Source organism: Tribolium castaneum, chromosome 7 (genome assembly GCF_031307605.1).
Source record: "Tribolium castaneum strain GA2 chromosome 7, icTriCast1.1, whole genome shotgun sequence".
Classification (NCBI taxonomy): Eukaryota; Metazoa; Arthropoda; class Insecta; order Coleoptera; family Tenebrionidae; genus Tribolium; species Tribolium castaneum.
Genome location: NC_087400.1, coordinates 5,431,671 through 5,452,512, shown reverse-complemented (window position 1 = coordinate 5,452,512; position 20,842 = coordinate 5,431,671). Strand labels below are relative to the sequence as shown.

At 30.5% G+C, this 20,842-nt stretch overlaps 1 protein-coding gene across 13 annotated transcripts in view; it reads left to right on the top strand.

The window, feature by feature from the left end:
- Positions 1–20,842, top strand: part of bru3 (bruno 3) — a 456,798-nt gene that overhangs the window by 361,818 nt on the left and 74,138 nt on the right. For 3 of the 13 annotated variants that reach the window (XM_064357772.1, XM_064357770.1, XM_015984041.2), the window contains exon 1: positions 20,096–20,263. The exons of 7 other annotated variants lie outside the window; for them this stretch is intronic. In XM_064357772.1, the coding sequence (XP_064213842.1) occupies positions 20,210–20,263 (54 nt within the window). In that variant the 5' untranslated portion in view covers positions 20,096–20,209. Of the gene's footprint in view, positions 1–20,094; positions 20,264–20,842 lie in introns of those variants that run through there. 3 more of the 13 variants (XM_015984033.2, XM_064357769.1, XM_064357771.1) reach the window with 2 other exon arrangements.

Below are 20,842 nucleotides of genomic sequence, written 5' to 3'. Positions count from 1 at the left end.
ATCTGTACACATCAGCGTGATCAAAGGACCTGCTCGGCTTCAACTCGCGTCGTCGTTTCGATTACCTGACTCTATCTAATCTCGCGCTTTAAATATGTAAGTTTCGAGAGGAAAACTTGATCGATATCTGGAAATGAAAGCGGAGGGGCGATGCAAAAATTTCGCCGATATTGAAATTCCAGCCGAATATTTCGGCTCGATTGTTCTGTTTTGTTAACACCGAACTGTATGTAGATTTATTTCGGCGACAGTTTGCATTACTTCTTGTCGCACAAAACGGATGGGTTTTTATTTTCCGCTCCGGTCTCTTTCAGCATGCAGATTTGTTGATGACATTACAAATGAACCGGATTCAGATCTTCACTAATCTGATGATAGAATGCGGGTTATTTGAGAAGATACTCCGACAAAATTGCTTTAAAAGAGATTTTAATCTGTATTACAGGTTCTTTGACGATTCGCATTCGTTGACAAATTGGGTTGCTGAAAACTCACTTATATTCACGACCTGAATGTCCGCCTATGAATGCAATTGTTACTCAATAATGGATGTGCACATACTGTTGTAGCTTAAAATAGAAATTGTTTAAAATAACTTCTTTAAAAAGTATTTTATCCAATTTAGAAACTGAAACTAATAATAATCAAATAACACGTTCAGACTTGTTTTGTGCAATTGAGATCAATTTCAAGTCAATTAGTTCAACCCTTTAAACTGCTTTTAAACAAGTGCACGTTTAAAATCGGCTTTGGATTCGGTTTTAAACAAGTTCTCTTAGTAAAACCAGTTTAAATTAAGTTCAAATTAGTTAGAAACAAGTTTTAGACTAGTTCTTACAAAACCAGTTTAAATTAAGTTCAAACTGGTTAGAAACAAGTGCAAGTTTAAAACCGGTTTTGAATTCGGTGTTAGACAAGTTATCCTAATAAAACCAGTTTTACTCGGGTTCAGACTAGTCAAAAACATTTTTTTACTGATTCCACATGTTTGAAAATTGTTACCAAACTACACTCATTGGCAAAATTATCGCTTAAATTACAAAATTTTGAAGCTTAAGAGTTCTGAAAATAGCACTAAAATTGATGATATAGTATAGTGGCATTTTTAAGTAACTTTATTTTTTTTAAACAATTGGTGTAGATTCATGGCTATCTAAATAAATGTCAAATTATCAAAATCACAGCAGGCCACGTTGAAGGAAGGCAGTTATTCAGACTAGAGGACGTAATACCAGGTATTATGATTGCCTCCGAAAGCCAAAGCTGTCTCTGTAGACCTTATCTAAGACAAAAAAACTGATCCGAATGAAAGAAATTCACTTTTTGGCTTTTTCTTGATAATCAATAAGTTAAGTTGTGGTTTAATTTCACTTAACTTTAAGTAGTTAATTCGTTAAAAAAAATATGCGTATGGTGGTAATGCCATCACCCAAGTTAATTCGTTACTTTTTTATTAATTTTTTTTTAACTTAAGGAGTTAAAATCACATCAGAAAAATCTAATATTTTTACTGAATTTTCGTTATAACTGAATTTTAAGAATGGTTAATGGAAACGGACCAAAACCAGTTCTATATTTCATAAACTAACTAAAACCAATCAATGTATAATGGCTTATTATTAATGGTCAAGCAAGCAAAACATTACTAACTTGAACTAACTTAGTTTTACTTTTGTAAAAATAGCAACCACTTATATCATAAACTGTCATCAACTATGTTACGAGTATACGAAATTTTTTTATAAATACTTTTTTACTTTGCAGTCAAAATTTTTTAAAAAGGCCTCAAAAATTAGTTCTACGTAACCTCAGTCCTAACCGATTCTGTATTTCAGAAAGAAATGTTAACACTTGTTCCTTTTTCTTAAATCTTAAAAGTAGAAATTAAATTAAAAATTAAATCTTTGTCAGTTGGAGTTATAAATCTAAAAAATGCAAAATTTTTCTGACTGGTTTGAACCAGCCTTTATTTAATACAGATTGCAAAATTACGGTAATAAGGAAACTCTAACATGGTAAAAATTATTTCCGATACCAAATCGCAACTTTCTTTAAAACTGAATTTTAAGAAAGACTGGTTAAAAGCTAGTTCTATAGCTAATTAAAACCATTCATTCTAAAGTCATAAGGTAATATTAAATAGTATATTATATTATAAGTGATAGAAATGCATCATTATATGCGAGTGAAAATTTTGACTCACGAATGCGCTTGCGCACGAGTGGAACACTTCTCACGAGCTTTAAAATGGCATTTCGATCACGTGTGATATATGACATTTTGTCTTATTTTATCTTATACCATTGAATTCGGTAAGAGAAATCAAATTTCTCTCACAAGAGTGATGAAGCTGTCAGATTTAGCTTTATCTCTCTAGTGAGAGAAATTTCTCTCACACGAGTGATAAAGCTGTCAGATTTAGCTTTATCTCTCTAGTGACAGAAATTTGATTTCACCGAAAACAATGGTATAATGAAGATTATAGTATATTATATTAAAAGTGATAGAAATGCATCATTATATGCGAATGAGAATTTTCACTCTCACGAGCTTTGTAATGGTATTTCGCTCACGTGTGATATACGACGTTTTACCTTACAGGTGCATTTTAAAAAAATCCAAGAAATTCAATTAAATATCCACCTGTAACATTAGTAACAGTCTCATTGCTTTCCCTAATTTTTTCCAGAATTTGTCACTCGTGAGTAGACCTGAAAGCTTTATCATCTCTCTTGTGAGAGAAATTTGATTTCTCTCACCGAAAACAATGGTATAATGTACCTAAAAACTGCGCCAATAAGATAAAGTTATTTATAAGGAATTAGAACCTGTTAAAAAACTTACTTAAAGGAGCTTTAAACATACGAGTAATTTACATTACTAGTTCGAATTTTTTTTTTGTAAATACGATATGTTGAAGACAAAAAATCTGATTCAAGTGGTTCATTAAGATACTATAATTATTATTAGGCCAAAGCCTAGTCATTACTATTTTTTAATTGTGCAATGAAACATAAAATTTTTCGTTTACAATTCAAAACTATCAAAAAAGCTGATACGATTCTGTAGCTGTTTAAGAATCAGTTTGAATTCGACCGGAATTGTGCAAAAAAAACTTGACAGTTTACAAACCAGTATTATTTTACGCAACTTTACCACAACTAATTTGAAGCTAGTTTACAAGCTTAAAACCGGTTAACTCCACACATTGTATAAAGTTTTAACATGCAATTTTAGCAGACCCGAACTGGTTAAGTCAGTTCGTCAAAAACTTGGTAGTCTTCAGCTTGGCATTAACTGGGCTTGTAGGTCTTGGTGTCAATTTTGTTGTATCGGTCGAGTAGTCTGAATGTTGTGGTCGCCTCTCCTCACCAAATGGAAGGAATCTGTTCGATTTCGCTTATGCAAACAAACACATGTTTACTCAGATCGCTGAACAAGTTGGAAGACGTATAAAATCGAGGAATCTATATTCGGACGCGCACATGAATGTTTGTTATTTGTGCCAAAGATGCGCTGAATTCCCTCGGCGCTGAAACGAGCACGTTTCTCGTTATTGTAACTGGATGGCCTGTCCTCCTTCCTCTCAATCACTGTCTCACCCCCTCAGGCAATTATCACCGGCAGGACTATTAATTGCACGAGAAAATTTTATTTAAAACTCGGATAGTAACTCAAGTCCTCATCAAGTGGGTTGTAAACTTTACAATATAATAACAATAATAATAAATTACGGTTTACGGTCGGGACTCACGAATCAAGATAAATAGCAATTGCACGATGAACAATGAACCCGAATACACAACTTTGTTGTCGATTTAGAACTTCGTACGTTTTTATGGCGGAACATAAAAGCAAATATCAAGAACAACGGCTCCCTCGATGTGCACGTCTTCCTAATTGAATTAGATTTAATTTACTTTGGACTTAAATCGGCACAAGTGCTGCAACAATGCCACTCTTAACTTCTTTACTTAATAGTTATTTATACAAATTTTACAGACACGATAATTGGTTCTGGAACTTTAAATGCAGACATTTTCCCGATCACCGAATTATACACTGTACCTTAAAAGTGAAAATCACTTTATATATGCGTGCTTGTATATATTATATAATACAAATAATATATATTAATATATACAATATAATATATAATATATATTATATAATTTAAGTAATATATATTTATATATACAATATAATATATATTATATATTATATATAATTAACTAAAAGTCGTCTATTTGCTAAAACTACAAGGTATTCTGAACTTTTCTATTGTAAATTTGTCCGAAAATATTTATAGGTCACTTCGCAGCGATTTTCTAAAAACTGAATAATTCCGAAACGAAAAGAGATAGACCCATAATAATAGTTTGTATAAAGTTACATTATTTTTTTGCGTAGAATCCAAATATGTTATGTTAATTATATTAAAAAGATGTAACTTTGATTCACCACCCTGTATACAACGCCCTGTGTATAATAAAAATATTTTTATTTTGTGGACTTTAAGTCGATCTATCGGATAATAAAAACGGCAATGCATTATTTCAAATAGCAAAAAAGTTACAGTCCGATTACACACTTTTGAGTCACCCTGTATGATCACATTTCTCTTAAAATTAAAGTAATAAATTAGTCCAAACTTGATGATCATTTTATGTGTTTAATGGAAGTTATGGTTTACTCTATTTTGTTAAAAAACAAATAAAATTAAATTTTTTATTACTTTAATAATTACTTTTCTGCTGTTTTGTTTTCGATTTTAATATTATTATTTTTTACATTTTTTCAATAGTTTTCAGTACACATACCTACTTTTCTTCAAGTACTATTTAAAAATTAATATTATTTTCTTGTAATAATATTATATTATATATGTAATTAACTAAAAGTCATCTATTTGCTAAAACTACAAGATATTCTGAATTTTTCTATTGCAAATTTGTCGGAAAATATTTATAGGCCACTTCGCAGTGATTTTTAAAAATTGATTAATTCCGAAACGAAAAAAGATAGACCCATAATAGTTTATATAAAGTTACATTATTTTTTCGCGTAGAATCCAATTAAGTTATGTTAATTATATTAAAAAAGTGTAACTTTGATTTCCTAACCTGTATGAAATGCCCTGTGTATAATAAAAATATTTTTAGTTTGTGGACTTTAAGTCGATCTACCAGATAATGGAAACAGCATAACAATATTTCAAATAGCAAAAAAGTTATAGACTGATTACACACTTTTGGGTCAGGTCAGGTCAGGTCAGGTCACATTTCTCTTAAAATTAACGTAATATATTGGTTAAAACTTGATTATCATTTTAAATGTTTGATGGTAGTTATGGTTTAGTCTATTTTGTTAAAAAACATAAAAAAACTCTTTATTACATCAATAACTACTCTTTTGCTGTTTTGTTTTCTATTATTATTTTTATTATTATTTTTTTTACATTTTTTTTACTAGTTTTCAGTACACATACCTACTTTTCTTCAAGTACTATTTAAAAATTTATATTATTTTCTTGTATTATATTATAATATAATATAATATATAATATATTAATTGTATATATTATTATTAATATATTATGTATATATTATATATTCATATATTCATAATATATACATAATATATTATATTTTCTTTTCGCATTTATTTCTTGTTTTGTTTTGTAAACTGGACTTTGCGTTCTCCCATTTTTTTCTTGAGTAATGGCTTTTATTATTGTTAGTTACTGGGAAGATAATGCGATCTTTTCAATTCCTGTCCCTTCGGTTTTTTGCATAGAAAACACGGTCGGGTCACATCTCGATTTTCCTTTATGCCCCGAGTTGGAGCTCCGTAAAAGCACATGAAGTTTCGATAAAGAAAAATTCAAATCAGTTGTCGAATAGTCCCAGTTTAAAGTTTTCTACGTGGGCTCATAGCTGTCTCGTGACTACGTGTTATCACTCGAACGTATTGTACGACTTTTCCCCGATAAGACTCAGACAAGCGAAGTGTATTTTACCCTAGTTTCAATACCGGTAAAGTTTAAACAGAAGACAGAATACAATCGATAGCTATAGAACCCGAACGCCTTTGGCATGTCCAGCAAGACAAGTGAAGTGACTGGAAACTACTCCAACAAATGAAACGCTCATCAATAATCGAAAGCGCTTCTCGTAATTATGAAAATATTTGATTTGAGTCGCGGAAATTGAACTTGCGCTTTTATCTCCGCCTTCTGCGTTCTAATCTCGATTATCATAAACAATAGTGGATGTGAATTTGCCGCTTTTTCGTAACCTAATCCAATAAAAGCAGGTTGCAAACTCGGGGCCCATTATATTTGTAAACTCTCATTGGCTACTTTCAGGTGTTCTTTTTTAATTTCATTTGTGGTTCACGTACCGCGGCTCATCCGCGTTCAAAACTTTGCAAAGCATATATTTCCATTACACTTGTTTCGGCTCGTTTGAAGGAAGCCCTCGAGGATTTTGGTAAATAATTTGGGCCCCGAAAAATGATTTTTTCAACTTTTTGCCAATTATGTTATTGTTGTGTGGCGGAGCTGGCCGGAGGCAATGTCGTTGTTCCGTTTCATTTCCGAGATGGCTCTCACAATACATCTAAAGTTCACGAAACACATTCGCGGTGAAATTGAGAACGTGTGCTGTTGATCTCATGATGGATGATTTGAGAAAGAATTACTAAAGTTTACAACAAAAGTGTATAGTTTTATCGGGGGAAATCTCGGAGGCAATCCCGCGAGATGAAAGATCGGTCACGTTTTCCTGCACTGTATATAGAGAGAGGGTGCAAAAGGTAGCAAACTTCCAACAACTTTTACTCCTAATATCGACTTCGACACATTACGTAGATTACGCACGAAACGAAACAAATACAAAAATCGAACGACGATAATCCCATTTGCGACTTGGAAAAGGTTGACACTGACAAATCCTCAGCAAGGAAACATGCAAAATAGCCAATGGGCGTTGAAATGGATATTTAAACACTTAAGTTATTTAAATTAAAACAGAATAATCTCAAAGTTGTTTAAACAATATATTTTTTTTAATTACATTTTACGAAAGATAGCATATTATTAGGATTTTCAAATTAAATTTAATTCACACTCACTTGACTTTTAACTTTAAAATTTGGTTTGTTAAATAATTAGTCAATTATAAATTTTTTCAAGCTTCAAACCTTTAGCGTTTTATTTTTTCGAGAGATTGTACATTTGAAACTGTTCTTTGTTGTAGCAATAATTTCAAAAATTCAAGTTTCTGTGGTTATATTCAATTCAATTTAAAGTCTAATGCTTATTTTTAAATAATTGTAAATTACTGTTGTTATTGTTAATGTAATAATATTCTAGGACACTAAAAGTATTCTAAAAGTTACAATTCTATAGCAGGTTCTGTAATTATAGCTTCGCATTTCTAAATTTTTTGCTTCATATTTTAGAACTTTATCTTCTTTCGCAAAAACTTATAACAAAATTCTAAAATTTGATAGACTTCGTTATTCTCATATTAAAGACTATTACATTATTTCATATGCATTTTTAGATTTCAAATAGATGTATTTTTGAAGTCTTGTAGGTACTGTTTAATTTTGAAATTCCTTTTAAATCTAGCGTCTAGGGATTGTTCGTAGATTCTGAATATGCTGGCAAATTTTAGAAATCTGATACTATAAATCTTTACAGGATTTTCTGAATTTTTTTATTATTACAATTACCCAAATCTACATTTTCTGAAACGAAATTCTACTTCTGAAATTCTGAAATTCTACTTTTTTTTCCTTACAAATTTTAAAATAGTTTAGTGTTTTATCTAAGTATAAATTATTGTTTTTATTAGACAGTACTTAACAAGCTCTTAGAATTCACATCTGGAAGACACTAAAATTATCCTAGAAGGCTAGATTTCTGTAGAATATTTTACTATTATTGCTTCTATTTCAGATTCTAAAATTGCACACCTTGTTTCTCGGATTTTTTAAAAAGTATAATAACTTGTAATTGGGCATTTCCAAGCTTCTGAATTTTTCTTGGAAACTTTTACTTTTATAATTTGAAACTTTTTGTTATGGCAAATAATACTTTTTTTTTTAAAGACTTTTCTAAGTTTGATTTAGTTTTTTTACACTTTTATTAGGGAAATTATATACTGAATTTTTCTTCTTATTTATTCGAAATTTCTAAAAATTGATGTTTACTAGAATATTATTCTAAAAGTTCAGGACCTTTTTAATTTTTTTTACAACTTTAGCTACACATATCTATCTATCTTCATTTTCTGAAATGAAACTCTATATCTTAGTTCTCAAGAATTTTAAATTAATATAGTGTTTTAATAAGTATAAATTATTGTTTATGTTAGACAGTATACTCAATAAACTTCACATCTGCAAGACACTAAAATTATCCGAGAATTTTACAATTCTATAGAAGTTTTTGTCATTATACCTTCTGTTGAATATTCTAAAATTCTACACCTTGTTTCTCAAAATATTTAGAATATAAAAATAAATTAGAATCGTACATATTCAAGTTTCTGAAACTTTTTTGGAAACTTCTACTTTTATTATTAGAGCATTTGTGTTAGTATTTCTAGAATTTACAAATTTAATAAATAAAATTTTTGATTTTGTGGGATTATAAAATGAAGTTGTTTAATTATTACAATTAATATATACTTTTGTCTTAGAGAAATATAAAAAAGTATATATTAAAAATTTTCAGCTTTTGGACGCGAATATCCTAAATCTACAAAGTGTGTTAGAATGAGTGTCATCTAGTCGTCTGTGAATTTTTTATGGAAAATTAGAAATGCCGCTTTAGAGAACTAATAATGGGTATTTAGACATCGAATATTAACATTCTCTATTTATTAAGTTTTCAATTCGGAAATAAGCTAGTAAGTAAAACAATTTTGGTGCATTTTAAAGAATTTTTAAAAATAATTAATAGACAATTTGTGAATTTTTCAAGGAGCAGTTTTAACATTTATTGACAGAGGATTCAATTGAGCAGAGCGGCACAAATTTTTTTACACGTATACCAATTTACAAATCATTTTAAAACACACTGTATATTTTTTGTACGTTTCTAAAACACAGATATTTACTCACTTTGAATTTGTGTATTTTTCTTATCCTTCAAATTCTCTAACCTAAATTTCTAAGACCTGATCCTAGATCCTGAAGATTCTAAAAAAATCCAAAAATTTTTGTCGTTTAGCTTTTGATTGGTATTTAAAATTTCTAGTCCAAATTCTGATATTAATTTCTTGACTACAGGATTGGTAAAAAAATTTTAGATTAGGGACTTGACTACATTTTACAAGCTCAAAAATTTCGTTTCTTTTTTTAAATGTGGTGTGTTTTATTGACGTGTCCTCGAGTCTGTGTGAGTAATACTTCACCGGCTGCTGAATTGGCAATAGCGTATTAAAAATTGCATTTATTTTGTGAAAATTTCCCATTTTGTCCCCTCCTTTGCCCGTTTGAAAGCATCTTCAACCCTCCGCCGTCCAATTTGTTTCCATCCAACGCCACTTCCGGCCGACGCATCCCACATACGAAATGCAGGAAAAGTAAAAAAGGGTCACACATACGATGAAAACGGCCAGGATATATAAAATATTTTTTTATATATAACATTATATGGCAATTCCCGTGCGGCACCTTTATTTTTAATACAGTGGCGCGTACCTGGGGGCGCATATAAGTGAGATAAATAGATGGCCTAGTCGGGGACGGCTGAATTAAAGTGAAACGTGCCCCCCGACCGCAGCACGGCTACCAACCCTGTCCGAACGACCGCACGTCCCGTGGCGATTGCGCGATACGTGATGTCATTGCAGCCGCACGATCACTGCTTTATCTTCGAGGATACGACCGACAATTTAACTAAATACCTCTGCGATTGTTTCCACCATCGAAAATAATTAAAGGGGGTTGATTAGCAAAGTGGAGGGTTGGATGGACACCGGACGCTCCCACGAGACCTCTTCCAAGGGAAAAGGCACTATGTTAAATAAGAGGACAAAACTACACGTACAAATATGTATTATTAAACATGCTTAACATGGATGGACCTGGATGATGTATTTGATTAAATTAATAATAGTAATAATAATCGAACTTTACTTAAAAGGCGAAGTCTTGCGTGAAGCTATTCAAATTGACCCTTATAAGAATATAATAATGGAACTTAAAGATTATATTAATTAAACAAATAAGAAGAAGAAGTACAAGAAAACACTTTTATTATCGAAGCTTATTTCCGAATTAGAGATTTAATATTAATATTTGATATTTTGTAAAGGACAATAGACAGAAAACAGCAATAAGCAGGGTAAACTTGAAAAAGAAGAAGGTACAACAAATTACGAACAAATGTATAGTAAAACTATACAAACACTAACAATAACTTTCAGATAAATTATTTAATTATTATTAAATTAAATTATTAATATTATTATTATTATTATTATTATTATTATTATTATTATTATTATTATTATTATTATTATTATTATTATTATTATTATTATTATTATTATTATTATTTTTGTTATTATTATTATTATTATTATTAATATTATTATTATTATTATTATTATTATTATTATTATTATTTCAGATAAATTACTCTGAAGATAATTGGGTGTAGAAAGTTTATAAAAAGTCGAAATAAAAACATTGCTACTCGTAGAGCTGTTCTTTTCTTAATCATTTTAATTTATAAATATGAAGTTAAGTTAAAATTAAAGTACAAAATTTATATTTTGTTATAAATTATTTTCCACAAAATATTTGAACAGATAGATATTACATTTTTTTGACTCCTACATTTAGACATCATAGTGATATTAATATAACATTTGTTTTTGGGTAATGACGTAATTAATATATTTCTTAATGTTAACTAATGTTAATTACCATTTTTTGATAGTAGACATCCGTATCTTTCTAGTAAATATTACAGAATTTAAAAAATAGAACACAAAATTTCAAAAAGAAAGATATAAAATAAAACATTAAAAAAATGTTTGAAAGTAAGGGGTTTTTATGCAAATTATTAAAAACAAATATTGAAAACTATATAACTATATAGTTACATAAACATATGCATTTTGTACGTTATTTTTGATTCAGTTTGTACTTAGAGACATGATCAACTTTTTTTCGCAACCTTTACATGTATTTGTCAACAGCCTCTAAACAGGAGAATAACAGATTGTAAAGTCGAAAAAAATAAAAAAAAATTAAATTAGAGTTTTATCAAGTTTTTGCCTCAATTTGAGGCATTTGACGTGGTTATTAGGTTTTTTAAAAATGAAAGATAAATGTATTTTAAGTCATTATCAAGGGTAAGTATTCAGCCTAGGCTTTTAATTTTTTCAAGATTGTTTATTATTATTAATGTAAATATTGATATTGTTCTTTAAAATGTGTTTATAGAATTTAGATTCAAAATATAAGACATAAACACTTATTTTTTATTGAAAAAGACTTGAAAAAGCTTACAGTTTGAATGTTTTGTAATAGTTAATAATTATATTTGCAGTATACATTCGAAAAAAGATTGGGCTTAAAACAGAGCCTTGAGGAACACCTGAAATTATGTGCCCCAATTAAGATTTTTGTTTGTTTGTTACAACTTGTTGATGTCAATCTTGTAGGTGGGAAGAGAATAATAAACCAGTAATTTTATCAAACTCATAAAAAACTAACTTTCTTCAAAGAAGATTGTGAGCCAAAAGTTTCCGCAAAATTTAATGAAATTGTTATGTGATTTCAAGACTTTTCTTAAATTAATACTTTTAAATTTATTTAAATAAGAATGCTCATCTAAATACAAGGACAGTGTGTACAAATACTTTAAACTATTAAATAAATGTAAGTTAGATACGTGTATCCAAAGGTGCACAATTAAATATTCAAAAAAAAATTATACAAAAACACAGGTTTTAACAATGTATTAGAAAATGTATATACAATGAAATTTAAAATTATGTAAAAAAGTTGAGACAATTATAAAACGCGTTAGTTATCCCGGCGCATCCACCAATTTTGCCTAGAAAAAGGAATGAAGAAAGTTACTTCTACGCAACACTCAAAACAGTTATTTGGTAAAAATATCTTTTTCAGTCAGTTTAAAAACTGAGTTGAGACAATTATAAAACGCGTTAGTTATCCTGGCGCATTCACCACTTTTGCCTAGAAAAAGGAATGAAGAAAGTTATTTCTACGCAACACTCATAACAGTTATTTGATAAAAATATCTTTTTCAGTCAGTTTAAAAATTGAGTTGAGACAATTATAAAACGCGATAGTTATCCCGCCGCATCCACCAATTTTGCCTAGAAAAAGGAATGACGAAAGTTACTACTACGCAACACTTATGAGAGTTATTTGATAAACATACTTTTGTCAGTCAGTTTAAAAATTGAGTTGAGACAATTATAAAACGCGTTAGTTATTCCTGCGCATCGACCACTTTTGCCTAGAAAAAGGAATGAAGAAAGTTACTTCTACGCAACACTCAAAACAGTTATTTGGTAAAAATATTTTTTTCAGTCAGTTTAAAAACTGAGTTGAGACAATTATAAAACGCGTTAGTTATTCCTGCGCATCGACCACTTTTGCCTCGAAAAAGGAATGAAGACGGTTATTTCTACGCAACACTCAGTTATTTGATAAAAATATCTTTGTCAATCAGTTTAAAAATTGAGTTGAGACAATTATAAAACGCGATAGTTATCCCGGCGCATCCACCAATTTTGACTAGAAAAAGAAATGACGAAAGTTACTACTACGCAACACTTATGAGAGTTATTTGATAAAAATACTTTTGTCAGTCAGTTTAAAAATTGAGTTGAGACAATTATAATACGCGATAGTTATCCCGGCGCATCCACCAATTTTGCCTAGAAAAAGGAATGAGGAAAGTTACTTCTACGCAACACTCATAACAGTTATTTGATAAAGATATTTTTGTCAGTCAGTTTAAAAACTGAGTTGAGACAATTATAAAACGCGTTAGTTATCCTGGCGCATCCACCACTTTTGCCTTGAAAAAGGAATGAAGAAAGTTATGTCTACGCAACACTCAGTTATTTGATAAAAATATCTTTGTCAATCAGTTTAAAAATTGAGTTGAGACAATTATAGTTATCCCGGCGCATCCACCAATTTTGACTAGAAAAAGGAATTAAGAAAGTTACTTCTACGCACCACTAATAACAGTTATTTGATAAAAATATCTTTTTCAGTCAGTTTAAAAATTGAGATTATGAATTAGTATTTAAGTTGCTTGAAATTAAAATTAACAAATAATTATGGCAATAATGCCAATAACGCGAAGTCTTTGGCATTTTTTTTAATGTATGAGCCTGATCCAGTCCCCAAATTTTTCCCCGCTTTTTGCAATAACGACTTCCTCTATTTAAATCGGATTTAATCAAGGCACCTCCAGTGCGTAGCCCCACCGTCAATCAGTCTCCTTCCCGCGTCTCAGGCCTGCTGAACGCGAAATGAAACCAATTAAGTCCCGGGCCGCAGGGCCTCTCCTCCAACTTGCTTGTCTTAACAATATTGCACCGTACACAAATATCCCAAGTCCTGTGCCACCGTAGTAATCCTCCGATATTTCACACTTAGTGTAGATTTTTCCGTGGGCGATTTCTTACCGCGGCTGGCTGGCTGGCCGTGCGAGATAAGCCAATCCGGGGACTTCCCGGAATATGAAATATTTCACCCTTTCTTTTATTGAGGTGGTGCTCCATTAACCGCACCAACTCATGCATTATGAATGGATGGTGCGTGCTTCTGTTTGTTCGTTCTTTTGTGTGTCGAAGTTCGAAGCTCGCGAGTAACACGATTTGTTTGGGAAAATTCAACGCGTGGAGTCTTTCAATGGTAAAAGTTTCCGGTTTGCTAAATTAAACGGCTGTTTTGCTTAGCGTATGGAAACGAGAAGTGCGAAAGGGCGATTTCATGGATGGCTTGCAGTATGTTTACACGAGCAACTGGCTAACTAATTTTTCCTGAATTTCTACTGAAAAATTCAAGTTTGGGTTAGTATTACTCCAACGATGACAATTATGAATTGGTACAAGTAGCTTTGCTAAAACGCAAACATATTTTAGCGAAGATGATGTATGTGTGACGTTTTGCTACATTATGGTGATGAACACAACTATATTTCTACTGAAATATATATCTGTATTTCATAAGTATTCACACCAACGCGAAATTAACGTAAAAAAACGTTAAATCAACGCAAAAAAACACGTAAATAACGTTATTTCCAAGTAAAACATTAACGTTATTTTAGTAACTATCTAAACGATTTTGTAACGCAACAATATAACGTAAAATTATAGGAAATATAAAACCAGTAATCAACTTCAACAAGAAACGTTTTAAAAAGGCTGTTTTTTTTTATTTTTTTAGTTTACAATATCAGTTTTTATACTTACGATTTTAAAAAATAGAAGAATAGTAGTTATTTACTATACAGGCTGATTCTCTTAGAATCTTAGGACCTAGAAAAGATGAATTTAAATATACAATAAAAATGTGTGGTTACTACTTAGATTTCGAATATAATTTAGTTGAACTCAGAATGGTCGATTTGGATCGTATCCAAAATTTTAAGGCTTTAGTTATATTAAAAGTTAAAAATTTTTTAATGTAGGCTTTAAAAGTATCACTCCGTATATTTTTCGTTTTCTATACAACTAATTAGTTACGTTTATTTATATTTGTTTCACGACATTAATATAACGTTAAAATATAAAATTCAGTTAACATTAGATTGTGCTCCAAATTCAGTTTTTTTTAAACGTTAATTATACGTTTAAAACAAACGTTAGTAAATAAGATTACTAATAACGTTAATTTTTTTTACGTTTTTCGCATAAATACAATTGTATGTTAAGACGTACTTTGAACGTTAAAAATTGGTTTTTAAACTACGTAACATAAACGTTAAAGCACGTAATCATACAACCAAATAACAACATGTTGTATATTTTAACGTATAACGTTATAGCAAATGTTGTAGCGAAAAAAAAACGTTAGATCTACAGTCACGATCGAAACGAATGACCACTAAAACAGCAGCTACAAAACTTTCCGATATAAACTAGCTAGACAATTTGTAAACTAACTTGTTTGTTAAAATTTATAACTTAAAAGATCTTAGTCGCACTTTTGCTATTCTGTCCGATTGGTAGAGGTGTCATTCTTTTTTATCATGACTGTGCTCACTGTGTACATTGTTCTAAACCTTTTTTTAGTAATTTTTGCAATTAATTACTTTTAACAATGAGAACAAACTTCATTCAAATTTGTATGTGTGTATGATATTAAGTTACTTACGTATTTAAAACCCATATGTTTAATAAAGCTGGCAGAATATACAGTAAAATTCGTTGGAACAAAGGTTTTTTCCAAAGACTGATTGGCCATTTGATCCGGAAAATCGATTGGAGTTGAGCAGATTGCAAAATTTTCAACAGTTTTTTAGTTATGATTTTTTTATTTTACCAAAATATCTTAAAATCAAACTTATTGCCGTTTTCTTTGCTAAACATTATTAAATAAGTTTGAAAGTTAAATGTCAGAAATTATCTTTATAATTTTTTCTTTGTCTGAGATTCGTTTAAAAATTTGAGCGAATTATTTGTTTACCTCTGATCCTACAAAGTATTTTTTGTAGCAGGAAATGAATTCTTAAAGTTTCTTTTGTCTTCCAGTTTACCATTCCTTTGTCAAAGTTTTCCTGTTTTTTCTACAAACAATGCCTTGTCTTATTTATTCCTTACCTTAGTATCTCTAGCTTGACAGAGAAGTGGTCGACATTTCGCCACTTTGGTTTTTTCCTCCCTCTCTCCAACTTGTTTGCAGTGTTGCTATTATAATATTATTATTTTGAAGCAGTTGGATGTTTAACACTTTGTATTACAATTTGTTATTTCAGTAAAACGCAGCGTCTCGGCGATAAAAATCTCGTTTAATAAGTTTAAGTGTTTAACATGAAATTGAAATGGCCGTCGTAAAAAATTGAAACTTGCATCAAATGGAAGAAAAAGTCCGAAATCTTGTTCCCATTCGGAAATAATAGTGGTGTGAGGTCGATTTGAATCGGTGCCAAAGCGTTTTCAGGTTATTACAATCGCTGCTTTTATGGTATTGACTAATTTGAATATTTCCGATAACATTATAACATAAATTTGCAAGTGTTTTCCACCTCAGTTGTAAGCTTGCCAAATTTTTACATAACGTGTTTCCCGTCTCACCTATCGTCGGCGTCACCCCAAAGCTGACCGATTTAGTTTATTTAATCTTCGCAGCCATAAATCGCGCAAACTTTTAAAACGATTGACGAAAGTTCAGCAAACTGTGAACCACTCTGCTTTTATGTATATAGAGGCGTACATACTTGGCAATGTTGCCGCCAGATAAGTTTTAATCCTTTGAATTTTACGGATTTCAACAACGTAAACAAAATTTTAATTTAGAGTTTCAGCTTCTGTACTCGCTAAGAAAATACAAACACAACAAACTTATATTCAATATAAATATTAGAATTTTTTCCTTGACTCGGATCCACTTCTTGATCGAGACGCTTTACCGCCTTCGACGATAAGCATATTTGCATTAATTATTTCTACCCTCCGACGAAATTTAAATAAATAATCACGAGGGGACTGGAAATCGAAGGTCCGGGTGAAATCACTAGATAAGTCGCGCTACATCACTCGTTTCGATTTATTTATTTTTACTAATAATTATGGAGTTATTTTTAGTTTCAGTATCGAATTTAACATTTTTAAACAAAACCGCGGGCTCTATTAATTTGACACTTTGAACCTTGACAAACTATTAATTATACATGGATTTGGACATCATAAACAAATCACATAACATCAAAAGGTTGGGCCTTTTACTGGTTACACGCTAATTTAAATAAATTCCATTGAAAATTGACTTTATTGACAGTTATTTATATAAAAAAAACTCATAAAATACAGAGTGGACAAACAAAAGAAAATTTTGCCAAAATGAATGAACATAGTTCACTACTAAAAAAGATTGTGTTCAATTCAATGATTAAAGCTGAGAATTGTTCACTATTTTAACAGAGCGTAGGACGAGCTTAATTTGACAGCTTAATATCTGTTTCACATTGCTGTGAACTCACAGATCCGCAAATTTTTTTCAAATTTTTAACTCTGAATAAGTGTTTTTACCCAAGTCTTTAGACGTAGTTATCGCATTTTTTTAGCTGGATAGTATTAGCTGAGACACTGTGTACACAAACTACCAAAATAATTAGATAGATGGTACTTTAAAAATAAGCTGGGATTTTTTAATTTTATTAAAAGGAACATTTTTGCAAATTAATACTTTATAGCATAGTATAAAAAATTCTGATTTTTTTTTTATACTCACGAGCAAATATACAGGGTTATTCACATAAGACTTCTTTGAACAGGTGAAAATACAACTTAACAAAGAATACATTTTGATTTTTAAATTAAATTATCTTATCAAGACTTTAATTTGTTCATATCTGTAATTTATGTTGAATTATTTGCTTGGTCGGCTCGATCTCTTATAGGAATAACCCTGTAGTTTTTAAACAGTTTTTTGATATTATTATACATTTATGTAAATATTTTATAGGAGCTGTGTTAAACAAAACAAAAAACAAAGTTTTTTTACAACAGTAATACATATATTATTTGTTGAGAAGTTTTAGTTGAGGCATCTTGTAAATCGCTTAGGTATCAATTTTATCAAAAAATTATTACTATTATGTCAAAATTCTATTTTTGTTGAATTTTAATCTTCTAAAGCACCCCCAAAATAGTTTCTTTATTAGAGCTAGTTCGTTTTTAAGCCCAAGGTTAAAAATACGCTTTTATTCCTTTCAGAATGTGACAAATTAGGTTATGAGTATTACTTTATTATCGTCTAACCTGTAATATACGTAAAACACATTGTTTGCTTTGTCGACATTTTTGATTGATTTTGTCGATACCCAAAGTAAACAATTTTATCATCTATTTGGTTTACATAATAAATGGAACATCAACATAACTTTAATTAGAAGATTATAGAATTGAATTTAATTAAAAAAATAATGTGTGGTCAAATACCAGGTGTTTCAATTTCACTCGAAAGTTGTCTGAATTCTGGCACCAAGACAAACTTTCGTTTTTCAGCTAATAAATTAAGAGAAATATACAAAGTAACATCAGTTTTATTTTTTTGTGTTTTTTTTTAGAAGATTTCTCAAAATAAAGAAGTTCTAAGTACAAAAACGGCTGAAATAAGAGAATTAATATTAATATATATAAAATTTAGTTATTTTTTTAGACCGTTTCTGCGAAATAAGTATTTGACAAAAAAACGCAAAAATTACTAATTATTTTTTTAAATTTCGGTCAAATTTTATTAATTTTTTAGGTTGGTTTGAATAAAAGTATGCACATATTTTCGTTTCTGGTTGAAAACGTGACAAATACTTGAAAAAAAAGGCAAAAACTATACAATTTTCAAATAATTCAAATTAATTCGGTGATTTTTTAGTTTGTTTTAAGGACGTACAGATCTGTAAACTCAAAAAAACCTGATTTTCAACAAAATGTCCGTGTTATTTTGTCGAAATTTCGTTCAAAGGCGCGCAGAATCGAAGGAAATCAACAAGTTCTTGCAAAATAAATTAATTTCGACTTAAGAAAAAAATAAGATAAGATCAATTTCGATTTATTTCGGTTATTTTTTATTAAATTTTAGATAATTTTTTTGAGAAAAAAATTGTTTTTGCCTTAAAAGGACTCGACAAAGGCTAAAAAATAACATACTTTTGGATTTAAATTGATGATTATTCGGTCTTTTCTAGCGAAAATTTGAAAAAAAAAACTGAAATTTTAGCTCTAAAACGAGTTTAGTAAAAGAAATAACGTTACTGTTTTGACTCATTTTGTGGATTTTGTGACTGACTGTACATCTCAGAAGGTATTGGATACAATGGAATTATGAAACTCAAAATTTTTTCCTGGACCGAACTTGTATTTAAAACAAAGCATAAAAAACAAACAGAATAATAACACAAGTAAATACCATCATAAGAGTCTACATAAAACAATATTGTAAATTTATATAAATTATTATATGCCTATTTCTTTTCGTTTCGGAATTATTCGACTTTTCGTCATAGAAAAGGCCAATTTTTGAAAAATCACTACGAAGACGCACATGAATATTTTCCAACAAATTTGCCCCAGAAAAACTCAAAATACTTTACAGTTTTAGCAAATAGGCGACTTTTGCTTGAAACACGCAGATAATCTACAGGTGTGCCAAAACGCAAAACGTTGAATAAATATTTTTTTTCAAATGGAACACCATGAGCAGCCTGTGTATAATAAAAATATTTTCAGTTTGTGTACTTTAAGTCGATCTATTGGATAATAAAAAGGGCAATGTATTATTTCAAGCAACAAAAAAGTTATAGAGCGTCAAATTCACCCAAAAGTATTTTTGACCAAAGCCAAAAAGTTCTGCTTCTAGGTAGCATCTTTTGACTTTTCTAATTTTTAATTCCAATTATTCGGTTTAATCCTATTGTCACCTCAGCTATTGTACAATGTGTTTTTAAATGATTCTCATGTAGTTGTTTTTTGAGTTATGTGACTCAAAATTTGGAGATTCAATCCCTGGTCCGGATTTTTTTTTCAAATCTTTCAACTACAAGGCCACCAGTTGGGGTTGTTCCTCCGGTGTTTATTTCGAGATAACACAGCTGATTAGTTTTGTACGCGGGGTGATCGATTTCCCATAATGCATTTTTCCGTGGTGTCTCCAGCTCGCGTCAAAGTCTGCGTGTATGTTGTAACCCAAGTGGAGCGTATCGAATTCGCTCGAGACAATCCTCCAGGTCGCTAAACACTCCATCTAACTGCACATCTCATTGCACGATCGATGTGGAAGCGTAATGGCCATAAGGAGTGCGTGCGAGAGGCGCGTGCGATTGGCTGCGTTTCGTCGATACACCTCGCACACTCCTCCGGGCGCAGAACGCGCCCGGAGTTCAAGGGGTGCGTACGAACAACCCCAACAATCCAGTCGCGGCGTCTTGGTGTGTCGTCGAAATCACAGTTCACGTTGCGTCGGCCATATGGTGCAAGTACTGGAGGTGGTCAAGTCGAAAAACTTCGACTTGCCCAATTCTGTGAGTAAATAATCACACAAAATGTTACTTTACACCAACTCTTAATCACAAAATTATCGCTTGATGCCAAACCAATCGATTGATCTATTTTGGTCAATTCACGGAATCGGATCATTGATTTGTTTGCGTTTTTGTTGCTGTGCTCGCATTTTAGGCGATAAACTAGTGTTTATCAAGCGCTGGGCTTTATTTTTCTTATTCCAATGAACAGTTTTATGGATTTTGTGATTGTTTGCTCTTAATTGAAATGCAAAAATATGTCAAGGATGAAAACTTTGTTTGTTAAAGATATTTACATTTGGGCGCCTCAAGGTTAGATTATTGACTTGGCGGCTGTTTATTTACTTATTTCTTCATTTTTAACCAATTTTTTCTTGAATTTATGTTGTAGCTTTTAAACATTCGCCACATGTTTCGACAAACAAATTAATATCTTCAGGTACGCTGACGATAAACACAGTGTCAGTGACGACCAAATAAATTATTTCACAACATGTCAGTTACAATCCAATTGCTTCGGAAAATAACAATAATTACTAAAATAAAATAAGACAATAAAAGAATAATTAAATAGATGAT